The sequence below is a fragment of the Pseudochaenichthys georgianus genome, unplaced genomic scaffold (genome assembly GCF_902827115.2).
Source record: "Pseudochaenichthys georgianus unplaced genomic scaffold, fPseGeo1.2 scaffold_528_arrow_ctg1, whole genome shotgun sequence".
Lineage (NCBI taxonomy): Eukaryota > Metazoa > Chordata > Actinopteri > Perciformes > Channichthyidae > Pseudochaenichthys > Pseudochaenichthys georgianus.
The window spans coordinates 79,127-93,291 of NW_027263089.1; the positions used below are offsets into that span (position 1 = coordinate 79,127).

A 14,165-nucleotide genomic window follows, 5' to 3' on the forward strand; every position below is an offset into this window, starting at 1 on the left:
CACACACACCAACGGGCCTTTCTATCTGTTAATCCACCGAGTGTTTCCAGCAGAGAGGTTTCACTCCGGTCCGTTATTCTGGGACCATATAGGACAGTATAAGCAGATTGAAACATGTTGCCAGACATCACTGAATTAGAGAAAACATATTGGATGTAATTACATGTGCTGTTCCCTGCGGATGATAGTGCCACAGCCCATACAGAAAATACCTTTTAGATTCGCGATGTCAACAACTGGAGTTGGCAGTTAATTAAAAACCTCATTAATTTGTATAATTATTCTTTTAAACCCTTCATGTGTTGGTGGTAGAAACTCTGGCTGTTCACCACCCGCACGTTGTGCCACAAACCACACTCTCAGACGTCTGTCTTTTCTAATGGTTTCCTGGACGAACCCATGCCCCATTGTCCTTCCTAAAAGCTTCTTCCTTATCAAAATGTTACACTTTACTCTCAAAATACGACTTGAATCCCAACATTTCGACCTTATTTCCAACATTTTCCAACTGATTCTGAAGATGTTTCTAAGCCACCCGCCGCCAGACTGTTCCTCCTCGAAGAAGCCATGCCCTACTTCCCGTTGACTCCTTTCTCAAAGCCTCTCCCCGGACTTCCCTGAGTGGCGATATGTTCAGCTTGGTGCAGACGGGAAACTGGGCCGTGTTTCGGTTTCCCCGCAGAGTGGCTCCTCTCCCGATACACGATCTTCGGGTTAATCATTGTTCGTTGCGTGCAGACTGTGTTTGCTCGGACAGAGCCAAGGGTCGGGAGGTTGTGTACAGAAAGAGCTGAGGGAGGTATCGCTCACCCTTTTCTATCAAAACAATCGCTGGACGTTTTTTTAGACAGCACGCTAAGTTGTGCAAAAAAAAGAAAGGGAAAAGTTGAGTGCAAGCAAAGGCCAACGTTTCCTATCAGCTGTGAGAGCGGGTTGTAGAGACGAGTCAATAACAAACACATCCGATTGGATTTAAAGCCTCTGCATCAGCTGTCTTCAAATAGTTCGACTTTAATTCTGACATTTTCTGCCCAAATCTGATTATTTCTAATATTTTGACTTTTCTTTCCTACATTTTTTACTTGATTCTCAATCCTGTCTCCAATAGGATTTAACATTGATTTTATTTCCCACTTGATTGTCAACATTTTGACTTTATTTCGACTGACTTTCCAATATCTTATTCTTATTTCAACTATTTGGATTATTTTCCATTTTTTTTACTTCACTCTCATTTCCACTTTATGTCCAACATTTTGACTTTTTTTCTCACTTGTTCTACTTTATTGTGAACATTTTACACTTTAATCTTGACATTTCCACTTTATTTCCAACATATTCTCAACAATTTTATTTAATTTAACTTCTTTCTGCTTAATTAATTACTTCCAATTACATAACTGTCAACATTTCACATTTTATTCACAACATTTCCACTTTATGTCCAATATTTTCACTTTTCTTTCTCACCTTTTCCACTTTACTCAATTCTACTTTATTTCTAACATTTCCAACTTTATTCTCTTAAATAATTCCAATTTTGACATTTTAATTTCAACATTTCCACTTTATTTCCAACGTTTTATACTTTCATTAATTCTTTTTTTCCAATTTGCTTTTTTTCCCTCCAATTTTACACTTTGCTTTCAAAATATTGGCTTTAATCGTCATTTCCACTTTGTTTCCAATATTTCAACTTTATTTATAATATTTTCCAACTTATTCTCAACAATTTTTATTTAATTTTGACAATATTCCTACTTTCTTTCTTTAAATTATTATTTTATTCCACATTTTGAACCTTGTTTTTGAAATTCTCCTCTTTATTCTCAACATTTACCCTTTATGTTCATCATTAAGTGTTTATCCTGTCAATTATTCCCCTAACAATCTGCCCTCATGTCCTCGAACCAACAGCTGCTGCAATGATCCAACGGCTGTTCTAATTTGAAATACACTCAATGACAAAATGACATCGTTAAGCTGTGATAACCTCCATCTTTAACGGGCTCTTATTCAAATGAAGAATACGTTTTTCTCTGAGGAGAAGCGAGGCTTTTATTTTTCTGTCACCTCGGTCACCGTGGGAACGTGAAGGGTTATCAGCAGCTGCTCTCAGTCGCTCTGATAATGATTTCCCTCTATTGTCCTTATAGGCCTTTAATACTTGAATGTGTAGCACACAGCTACGTGTTTCTCGTAATGGAAATGTTTTGTCGGCCTCCGTACTTATAGTAGCTTTTACAGAGAACATGAACGTTTGCTCCACATTTGATGAAATCAGTCAATAGCCTTTTTTAATTTACGATCTGCAGTAAAATGATGGACGTGGGTTTATCAAGAGGTCAGAGGGTGGTGTGCAAAACGTGAATCACTATCACAGGTCAGACGGGCTTGTAAGTGGTACTAATTATAGCATTTTGCACTCAGCACTTTTACTTGTGATGGAGTATCTTTAGAGTGTGCTTACTCCAGTAAAGATCTGATTACCTCAACCTGAGCCATTGTTTCGTTTCTCTGGTTGTTCTGCATGAAATACAAGGCTCATACAACCTGGTCCAGATCTGATGAGACGTGAAGATCAAGGAAGTGGAAACACAGAATGGGAATTCCCCCGGAAGATCTGACAGGTCTCACATCCAGCTCCCGTGTGAGATTAGTTACCCAGGCGTCTCACTGTTAATACAAATAAAACAGAAATAGTGCCAGAAGAGTCTACAAGTAAATGGAATATGATATTAGATAAATACACCGCAAGTTGCAAACAGATGAATGTTATGGAAGACGTGGACATTACGGCCAACCAAGGACCCAGGAAGTGCGCCAGACTCTGTGCCCAACATTCATAGTGTCCAAACGGCGGTACTGCAACTTCCCTATCAGTGACCTCACCCGGCCCAGAACAACTTTTCCCATTGACTTACATTGGGAAAGATACGTCTGTAAATCAGCGGATATTTTTTTTAACTGAATAAACTACCCCGTATGAACTATGTTATAGCCCTTATTGGAATCATTCAGGGGCGGACTGGCCATTGGGAATACCGGGAGTTTCCCCGGTGGGCCGGTGCTGTGTGTGGGCCGGAGGGCCAAAAAAGTATAAAAAAAAAAAAAGTTCTAGGGTTTTTTGCCTAAATCCTACCGGCCCACATTTGTAAGTGTTCCGGCCCAGCCCAGCCCAAGTTGGGGTGTGGCCAGGGTTGGGTTGTAACGGAATACATGTAACGGCGTTACGTAATCAGAATACAAAAATCAAGTAACTGTATTCAGCTCGCGTTACATTTGAAAAACGAGTAATCTGATTACAGTTACTTTCGTAACACCTGAAGTGATTACATGTTGGATTACTTATTGGAATTATTGGTGAGAAAGATTTCCTCACAACATGTAATATTCATTACTAAAGGTACAGCCTTGTCTGGTGCCTTGCTCAAGGCACCACGGCAAGGGCAGGAGGTGAACTGGGACCTCTCCAAGTAGAAGTCCACACTCCAAATAGGTCCTGGTCGGGGACTTGAACCGGCGACCCTACGGCTCAAGTCCAAGCCCCTACTGGACTGCCATAGATTTAGTCCCTAGTTTTGCTCTCAAAATGGACCAGAATTGATGCGTTTAACTTCGACATTTAAAAAAAAATCTTCCCGGGGGAGCTTGCCCCCGGACCCCCCTAGAGGAGGTGAGGTCCACCACCTGCCCACACCCCTGTTAAATTGTCTCACCCACATTGAGGATGCTTCCTACGCCCATGTTTTATTCCATGTGTCAAGTCAGGCAAATTGGGTCCAAATGTTATTGCATCAATGATCTGTTAACATTAAAATCACTAAATATATGCCGTAACTATTTTGCTCTAGGCAACTCAAGGGCTCAATGTGATTACTATATGAATAATTGTCCAAAATAACATAAATGCATAGGGTTTTTTGTTAAGTAACATACTTTCGTCGCCGGCCGGCCGATACATGCCGCGCATAAGTGGGCCTGTCTGTCAATTAATCCCCGGGCCACTTTTTCCTCCCAGTCCGCCCCTGGAATCATTCAGTCCTTAAAGTTATAAAATGCACTTAACGCCGAATCTAGATTTATTTTTCTCTCCATTCATTCTAGTGAGCCGAGAGTGGGAGCTCGGGGGGCGGGGCTTAAGGGGCAACTCAACTGCGCATGCTCTAGCCAGGCATGATGGGTAATCTATGACGTTTCGCTCTCTCAAAAGTTGGGCCATTTTGTCTTCATGTGCCAATGAGCAGCTCTCATAGGAAAGAACGAGACCTGCCTCCCACGCTGTATCCAGGTCTGATTATACATCCATTCGACCAACACGCTGTTGAGTCTCTTAAAGAGTACCTGGTAATTGAGGAAAAGCAATAACAGTGATTTCTTTTGGAAAGCTCCCACACACACACAGATAACACAGAACAAGCCTCACAGTTAATTACTACCGGGCCGACATTGATAGGATCATTATGGACTGCAGGTTAGGAAACCTCACAGGAAGTGTCCGCACAGCGGTTTCCAATAGATGGGATGTACTGTCTGTTGCATGCAGGTTCTGGGGTAGCGGCCTAAATTATATAGAAATAAAACTGATGATTAACTCAGAATAACTTCACCACCGCCGAGGCACTAGTTAGCCAATCTGACGCACGGCAATGATCCGGACAAGAATCTCTGCGATCCAATATCATCAACAAAGAACCATCAACAGGTGTCCTATGTGTCTTTCCTCCAGCCTTTCCTATGGCTTTCTTTCTTCTTGCCTGAAACTAGTGCTCTACTCCCCCTCCACCTGCCTCCAATATATTTTATACTTAAGCAATAGCTCACGACAGGCCGTGGTATATGCTCATTATATCACAGCTAAGGGGCGTGGTTCGGCCCGACGCGAAGCGGCAGTTTGCTTTTCAGCCCAACGGCTTTTCGCAGACGCGGAGGGATACTGACTTGTTGTGAAAAGTAATTTACAATTCTACCCGGTGGTATACGCTCAGTATATCACGGCTAAGAACCAATCAGATTGCTTGAATTGACTTGTCCGTTTTATACAGCGATGTATTTCTCGACATGGTCTCAATCTCCTATGTAAAGGAAGACTGCTCTACGTGCATTCACTCCGCAGCTCATTGTGGACGTTCTTTTAACCAATCACATTTCACCACAATCTCCAGCAGCCAATCATCGCGCTGCATTCAAACTTTAAAATGACTCTCCTGCAGTCAGCTGGGATTTCAGATCTTCATCACACCTGCTGACTGAACTCCATTTGTTTGTTTCGGTATTTGTGTTTCACTCTTGGCCGCTTGTTGTTGAGATAAACAATAATAACAAACTAATGTGAAAGGTTTACAGACCAGCAACGATCGAATGTTTTATTTTGTGAAACTAAAAGCAAAAGACTCGTGTTTTTTAATCTACTTCCAAAGATACACACAAGAACTCCTCTTCTCCAATGGTCCGAGTCAGAATCAGAAGTCCTTTGTGTCTCAAAGCCTTCACAAACTGCACCTGCATTTATAAAGGTTACTTTAAAGAGAAAGCGCTTTTTGAACATGCCAGCTTTCATCCGTCCACACCATAGACTGTATATATAACGGACCTGCGGGTTGAATGCAGAGTCTGCATCTCACCGTGTGTGTGGATAAAAAGCAGGTTCAAATCCTTACATTTTCTTTACAATTTCACACACTCTCAGTTTGCGGTTATATAGTATTTTTTGCACAAGGACACTTCGACAGCCTGGAGAAGCTGGGGAACTCCTATTTCAACATAATAAGAGGTTACAAAGATATAAATACCCCCATTAATCACAAACTGCTGCTGTTCACCCTGCTTCTGTTTCGGTCTGCAGGATACACGCCGGTTCACCAGAAGGTCAAACCATAGCGTGCGAAAGGCGACGAGACTATCTCAGAGGAGACATCTCTGACCTCAGATCAGGTCAAAGCAGAGTCTAACTAATGCACACTTATCCAAAGAGAATGCAGGAAACGTTCACGGGTTTTCAGTGAGATTAACCACGTTTATGTTGGTGGAAATAAGAGGATAAGACAATCCAGACATTTCGAAGTAGGAGTGTTAGTAGGTGAAATGTTTGACTTCATTTCAAATTGTTATATATGTACATGCTTCACATTGCTCATGAGAGGCAGTTAAAGATATCAAAACAAGATTTCCTGAATTCAGTAAATAGCCTTTTTTTTTTTTTTTTTTTTACGATCTGCATTAAAATGATGGACTTGGTTTATCAAGAGGGTGGTGTGCAAAACGAGAGTCACTATCACAGGTCAGACAGATCTGTAAACTCAGGTTAAAGCAGACAATCGATAGATAACAGGCACCAAAAGCAGCGATCGGCGGCTGATATCGGCTTCGCACGCACCCACCAGCTCAGCCCGCGTGAGAGGAGGTGTTCAGGTGCTTTACAGAAAGACAGGTCATAAAACACGGTGAGGAAATACTACGACCGCATTGAAAACCGCACTTAGGTAAAAGTGCTGCGAGCCAAATGTACTTAAGGTTTAAAAGATCAAAAGTACCTGTAATGCTTTATTATCATGACGCTGGGTGGTTACATATGTGTTAGCTTACACATGACGTACTGTTTTAATATTGAACAGATTTATGATGTGTTGTGTAAGGAAATCAGGTTGAGTGAAAAGTGGAATATGAGTTGTGGTTGAGAAGAAGTGATATTAGCTCGAAATGGAAATAATTAGGTTAAGTTTCTCAATGCTTTAGCTCTTAAGTCAAACTGCTGCTACACACTGCACTAAGGACACAGACACAAGTAAAGTACATGCTTCAGAGCACTCCTTGAGTAATTTAAAATCCTTCCCATACATAATGAAGCTTTGCTGAAAATGCTTCCACATTGTGTGTGTGTGTGTGCGTGCGTGTGTGTGCGTGTGAAGGCGGAAGAGCTTGCGTGCTTATGAGTGTGTGACTGTTTGACTTGACTGTCTGTGTGTGGTTGTTTAACCGTGTGTGTGTGTGTGTGTGTTTGACTGTGTGTGTGTGTGTGTGGTGTGTGTGTGTGTGTGTGTGTGTGTGTGCTGTGTGTGACTGTGTGTGTGAAAGTGTGTGAAAGTGTGGGTAAGTGTGTGTGTGTGAGAGTGTGTTTGCCTGTGCGTGTGTTTGACTGTGCGCGTGTGTGAGTGTGTGTGTGTTTGACTGTGTGTGTGTGTGTTTGACTGTGTGTGTGTGCGTGTGTGGGTGTGTGTGTGTGTGTGTGTGTGTGTGTGTGTGGGTGGTTGTGAGTGTGAGTGTGTGTGTGTGTGTATAATACCAGATTAGTAACCGACTAATGCCCCCACCCCCTCTCTCTCCTTCTGTAAACCACTGCGTAACAATAGTTGCGTGCAGGAATATCTGGCCATCCATCTTTCTGTCTGTCAGCTCTCTGTCAGCTGAGCGCACGGAGGAAGAGGAAGGAGGAGGAAGCAAGGTTAATAATGGGAAACCCTAAAGATGCGTGTCTGAGGAGAGTGACGAGAGAAGAGAGAGCAAAGCAAACAGAAGCTGTGCGTGAGAGAGATCTGGCTCGCTGTCACACAGCAACACACTCTCACTCCATCATAGTCCAGGAGCCGTTTAGTCAGTGCGTGGCGTGCAGTTGTGAAACAAATATGTTTTCGGAGTAAAGGATGGCAGAAGACACTACACTACCCAGAATCCCCAGCTATCATTTAGGACACACCATGTGCTCTGTTTGACAAACCCCGGTTTTTTCACCATTCATTCCGATGGCTGGCGTCTATGTCACGTGATCTTCAAATGTCTCCCTGCAGAAAAAAAAACATGGCCGAACTTCGTTTTATTCTCGGTGGAAATGCCTATTTTAAAGTTAGTTTGGCCATTAAAAATGCCCTTTGATGTCATTTGATGCGAGAAATATGAGTTGTTATTTCAGATTATGTGTGCGGTGGATGTACATGATCTTTAGTTTGCTAGTTATCACGAAGATTACTTCAGAAATTGCGTCCATAGAACGTTTCATTGTTACCAAGGTGGGTTGCTAGGGACGCTGCTCTCGATATTATTTCTGTTATGTGTGTAACTGTTTAATGGTGTTATCTTTATTTGCTTACCACCCCCCTTCCCCCGTCAATGTATAGTGTTTGGTCCCCAGCGCAAACATATTAGTTTAACTTTATTTTCCCCTGTGCAATTCCAGTCTCACATCTCACAGCACATCGTCATTAACAAATACCGGAAACAGACCGAAACATTTAAAAAAAAAAAAAAAAAATACTTTATTCCGAGTGTGCTTGCTTTTCTCTTTGAAAGTCATCACATACCGGCATTGTAATACACGGTTCGGCTGCATTACAATATGACATATCTGCCGTAGTTCTGTATTTATAGAGCCCTGATGAGAAGACAAACTGAGGAACTGAAAACGTGACGTGGATCATAAATATATCAGTCATTAAACAACATCTTACATTTCTTTTCACACAATACGTCTCCTTGCCGTATCAACACTAATTCGGCTCACTTTTATATTTGATCCAATTGGTAGATAGGCTGTATTTACAACTATAAAGGTGCACAGCTGATATCAGGGACACCTGGTGGGTATACTGCGAAGCAGGATTTTCGCTTAGGCCGGCTAAATTCAGGGAAGAACTCCGGCTTTCCGGTCATCCGAAGCTGGTTCTCTTTTTAGCAGGCTAGATCTCCATGGTAATATATGCTAAGCAGCTAACCTGGTCGGGACCAGGTTAGGTTGCAGGCTCAGAGCTCAACTCAGTGAAAGCACCGCCTGCTGACCAATCAGAGCTCAGTGTGCGGAGTTTAAAGCGATCAAGTCATATTACAGGAGAAAGGAAACACAGAAAAGCTGCCGTCGCAGGAAGAACGGCCGGCAGAAATCACCGACTGTGTGAACGTGACATGAATAGAATATCACCTCCATCTTCAGAGCAATCTGACTATTATAACATTAGCGTTAAGAAAGCTTACTTAAATATCGGCCACAACATAAGTAATCGGATCAGAGTACATTAAGTACAGTCCGCGGCATATCACTTCATAATGTATCACATATCTCCTGATCTGAGTCAGCTGAGCCGTATCTGGCCGTGCAACACTCACAGTGTCACAGACTGTATGCAGAAGTATTATTTTAAGCAACACATAAGTTGACGAAACACTCGAGACAAATGTAATTGAAGTCAGATCGTGTTTTATAGACGGGCAGTGATATCATAAAACCTGTTAATGTACGCATTCAAACACGTGTTCTGTTGCCAGCTGTATTCACCTTGCAGCTGCAGCTCTGAGGCTTTGATCCTGGATCAAGTGTTTAAGTCATGGATGTTTAAAGTTTAACTTCTTCATTTTTGACTAGTATTAAAGTTCACTTTTCATTCAGGAAGTATGACGCTGCGCTGTCAGTGCGCTTCTCCATGTTTGTGATTGGTCGAATGCTCCAGATACCACCCCTTTCATGTGAACGCGCACCTAACTAGATAGGACACGGCTGGCTTGAGCGATCCACTTGATAACCAGCGTCGTAGGACCGTTTAGCGAGAGCGCGTATGTTTTGGATTAGGCCAACCGGCTAACTCAAACATATCCAGGTTAGGTTGAACCAGGTTCGCAGTATAGGCCCCTGGTGGTTAAAGCATGTTATTGAATTTCATTATTTTTATTATTAGATATTAATAGGATCCCTATAAAGTATATTCATTACTCGTTATTCTCTACTAATAGTTAATTAAAGACTGTATATAATGACTATTTTGCACATCCCTTTCAAGATTTCAAGATGTTCTAAGGTTTATTGACATATCATATAGGCCTACACAACTGTGGTGTAGTTCTGCCCTGAATGAAAAACTTGGGTTGCAGGTTCCTCAATAGTGCATTACAAGACATCTATCAATATGTGTGCATACCTCCAGCAATGTTAACTATGTTGAAGCACTTATTTTAACTGATATTATACATAATGTATTACTCTTATAAGATGTATGTAGATATTTCATCTCCGGCCTTGTCAGGTATTGAACAATCAATAAATAAAGAACACAGAATTGTTGAATATAAAACACAGAATTTATGTGATTATACTAAATGATTTTCAAATAAACACAACTGCATATTTAACTGTTACACATGCTGATGTAACGCAAATGTTCCAACTTGGGATCAATAAAGTATATCTTATCTTAAGCTGATCGATGGCTACTGCCATATTTGCAAAATGTGCCTCTGAACCTTGACAAGTGCATGTTTCAGGCTTATCAATGAATGTAATGTAATGTTATCACAGGGGTCACACACATAAGACCAGCTGTTAAATAAAGCTCTTCTGACCTTAGCGGGCATGTGGGTATATATATATTAATACTGCCCATTATGGGCACGAGCAATTTTCACCCATTTATTAATTATATGTTTTAAATGTGAGTGTTTCCTTTCCCCTAAACCTCCAGGGATGTACACAGTTTAATACTGGCAACTTCTTATTATGGGAAATACGAAAACGTCTTTTAAAACTACAACTCCCAGTAGAGACGTGCCATAGAGAACATGTTGCGAAACAGAATAGCCAGCATGTGTAGTTCTGGGGACGGGGTGGGGGAGGGGGGACGCGGTGGACCCGTTCAAATCCAGTTTTGGACAGTCTGCCGAGCTTGAGGATGTTGTCAAACTAATATGTTTGCGCTGTGGACCAACACTATACATTGACGGGGAAGGGGGTAGCAATAAAGATAACACCATTAAACAGTTACACAACATAACAGAAATAATATCGATAGCAGCGTCCCTAGCAACCACCTTGGTAACAATGAAAACGTTCTATGGACGCAATTTCCTGAAGTAATCTTCGTAATAACTAGCAAACTAAAGATCATGTACATCCACCGCACACATAATCTGAAATAACAACTCATATTTCTCGCATCAAATGACATCAAAACGCATTTTAATGGCCAAACTAACTTTAAAATAGGCATTTTCTACCGAGAATAAAACGAAGTTCGGCCATGTTTTCTTTTTCTGCAGGGAGACATTTGAAGATCACGTGACATAGACGCCAGCCATCGGAATGAATGGTGAAAAAAACGGGGTTTGTCAAACAGAGCACATGGTGTAGTCCAAACGATAGCTGGGGATTCTGGGTAGTGTAGTGTCTTCTGCCATCCTTTACTCAGAAAACATATTTGTTTCTCCGAATCGAAGGGGAAAAATACAAAAGCATTGCACACAATTTAAACCAATCAATGTTGTGTAATGAACAAGGATAATCTGGTGTTTTTTAGTCGATGAGTAGTGCAGATATCACTGTGACATCAATCGTCAGTAAGGGGAATACTTACTTCCGGGTGTACAATTCTCCGTTATCCAATGGGAATGGACGCTCACATTGCCTTTAAGGGCAGCCGACACGAACGAATGCCGTGCTTCCATGAGCGTCAAATCCCGACGCAGATGGGAATACATTGCAATCAGTTGAAAGCTATTTGCGTTCCTTTATGACGCTGAAGGAGCCTAGGAGCGTCACAATTGGACGCCACGGACACTGACCAAACGTCGCTATTGGACGCTTAGGGAGTGAGAGTGTGGGGTCCGCTGGGGAACACTTTCACACGTTGCTTTGGACATGGATTCATTGTGTAAAAGGTTGTGGGTGTTATGATCAGAATATGAGAGTAAATGAGAGGATGGAGGTCATGATCCTAATTAACCGTCTGCTGCTGACGCAAAGCTCCACGCATCAATATGTTCATATTAACGTAGAATAAAATAAAACAAATAAAAAAGTCAGATGATAGTCAAACAGCAAACTAAATACATAGTTATGTGTCAGTCTGTTTTTTACTCAAATCGAAATGCATGGTTTCAAGTGCGGAAACATAAGTGGATCCATATGAAGTTCATTGCTGCTTCCGTTGACCTGCAGGTGCATTGATTATCTAGTTCTTAATCAGAATCAGAATACCTGTGTTCCTCCCACGGAGCGGAAGCTTAATATCTCTCCAGAAGCATGCTTAAGAAACACATATTAATATAAAAATATACCCTATATATCAACCAATCAATCAATCAATCAATCAATCAATCAATCAACCAATCAATCAATCAACCAATCAATAAATCAATCAATCAATAAATAAATAAATCAATCAATGTTTATTTATAGCCCAATATCACACATGTTACATTTGTCTCAGTGGTCTTCACAGTGTGTACAGAATATCAGTATGACAACACGACACCCTCTGTCCTCAGACCCTCTGTCCTTAGACCCTCTGTCCTTAGACCCTCTGCCCTTAGACTCTCTGTCCTTACACCCTATGTCCTTAGACCCTCTGTCCTTAGACCCTCTGTCCTTAGACCCTCTGCCCTTAGACTCTCTGTCCTTACACCCTATGTCCTTAGACCCTCTGTCCTTAGACCCTCTGTCCTTAGACCCTCTGTCCTCAGACCCTCTGTCCTTAGACCCTCTGTCCTCAGACCCTCTGTCCTTAGACCCTCTGTCCTTAGACCATCTGCCCTTAGACCCTCTGTACTTACACCCTATGTCCTTAGACCCTCTGCCCTTAGACCCTCTGTCCTTACACCCTATGTCCTTAGACCCTCTGTCCTTAGACCCTCTGTCCTTAGACCCTCTGCCCTTAGACTCTCTGTCCTTACACCCTATGTCCTTAGACCCTCTGTCCTCAGACCCTCTGTCCTTAGACCCTCACATCGTACCAGGAAACCCTTCCAGAGAAAACCCACAGTGTAAAGGGAACATGGGAGAAACCTCAGGGAGAGCAGCAGAGGAGGGATCCCTCTCCAGGACGGACAGACGTGCAATAGATGCCGTGTGTAAATCCAAGAGATAATACATTTCACAGCGTATAGACCGAATGTTAGGAAATGCATGTGTCTGTAATGAGAAGATTGTCACGGTCTGTCTGTGTTGTGTCTGTCTCTGGTTTCCTGTTTTATTTAGAAAAGTGTTCACCCCCTGTTGATGCCTGTCTCTGTGTTTGCCCTCCTGTCTCTGATGTCCTGATTGTGTTCACCTGGTGCCCCTGTGTTTTCTCCTCCCTCTTCACCCATGTCTTTTTGTGTGATCACTCTTGTGTGCATTTCAGTCCTGGTTTTTCTGTCAGTCTTTGTGAGATCCTTGCTGTTGTTTGACTGTGTTCAGGGGAGTGAGTTCAGCTTTGTTTCATTAGCCTTGAAATAAAGGTATTTTCTGTTTAAATCTGCGTCTGGGTCCTGCCGGCTTCACTCAACCCTGACAGAAGGATCTCACCAAGAATGGACCCAGCAAACAGCTTGTACGAGGTGACGTACCATTTAACATGCTTGAAGAATGACTTCCGATATGCCTCCAGTGGTGAAGAGAGGCAGTCGATTATGTCTACGGCACGCCAAGAAGTAACCTCAAGGCCCTGGTTGAGGGAGTTACTACCCGAGTGGGTGGAGGACTTTTTCGGTAGCTTTGAGGTCAAACATGTTTCCCGGCCTGCTAGCCCCAGGCCTCCCAATTCCCAGCCTGACACCATACGTCTCGGTGTGTTCTGTCTGGAGTCAGCCCCTGCTTCTTCCCCATTTCCTGCTCCTGTCCAGGAGCCGTTCTCGGGTACTCGTCTGGCTTTTGGAGGCCCACGGAGCCCCCAGTAGGCTCCTAAGAGAAGAAGTCGTAGGTCCAGGCTAGCAACCCGAGCCCCAGCAGCCATGGTTCCGGCTCCAGAACCGGCCCACACAGCCATGGTTCCAGCCTCAGTCCTGGCCCCAGCAGCCATGGTTCCAGCCTCAGTCCTGGCCCACACAGCCATGGTTCCAGCCTCAGTCCTGGCCCACACAGCCATGGTTCCAGCCTCAGTCCTGGCCCACAGCAGCCATGGTTCCAGCCTCAGTCCTGGCCCCAGCAGCCATGGTTCCAGCCTCAGTCCTGGCCCCAGCAGCCATGGTTCCAGCCTCAGTCCTGGCCCCAGCAGCCATGGTTCCAGCCTCAGTCCTGGCCCCAGCAGCCATGGTTCCAGCCTCAGTCCTGGCCCACACAGCCATGGTTCCAGCCTCAGTCCTGGCCCCAGCAGCCATGGTTCCAGCCTCAGTCCTGGCCCCAGCAGCCATGGTTCCAGCCTCAGTCCTGGCCCCAGCAGCCATGGTTCCAGCCTCAGTCCTGGCCCACACAGCCATGGTTCCAGCCTCAGTCC

The 14,165-nt window shown here is 43.3% G+C and overlaps 1 protein-coding gene across 1 annotated transcript in view; it reads right to left on the reverse strand.

Annotated features, from left to right (window-relative positions):
• Positions 1-13,718, reverse strand: part of LOC117443062 (enhancer of mRNA-decapping protein 3-like) — a 57,190-nt gene extending 43,472 nt beyond the window's left edge. Inside the window, exon 1 of the mRNA XM_071202537.1 lies at positions 13,259-13,718. Within this exon, the coding sequence (XP_071058638.1) occupies positions 13,259-13,718 (460 nt within the window). The remainder of the gene's footprint in view (positions 1-13,258) is intronic.
• Between the last annotated feature and the right edge of the window lie 447 nt (positions 13,719-14,165).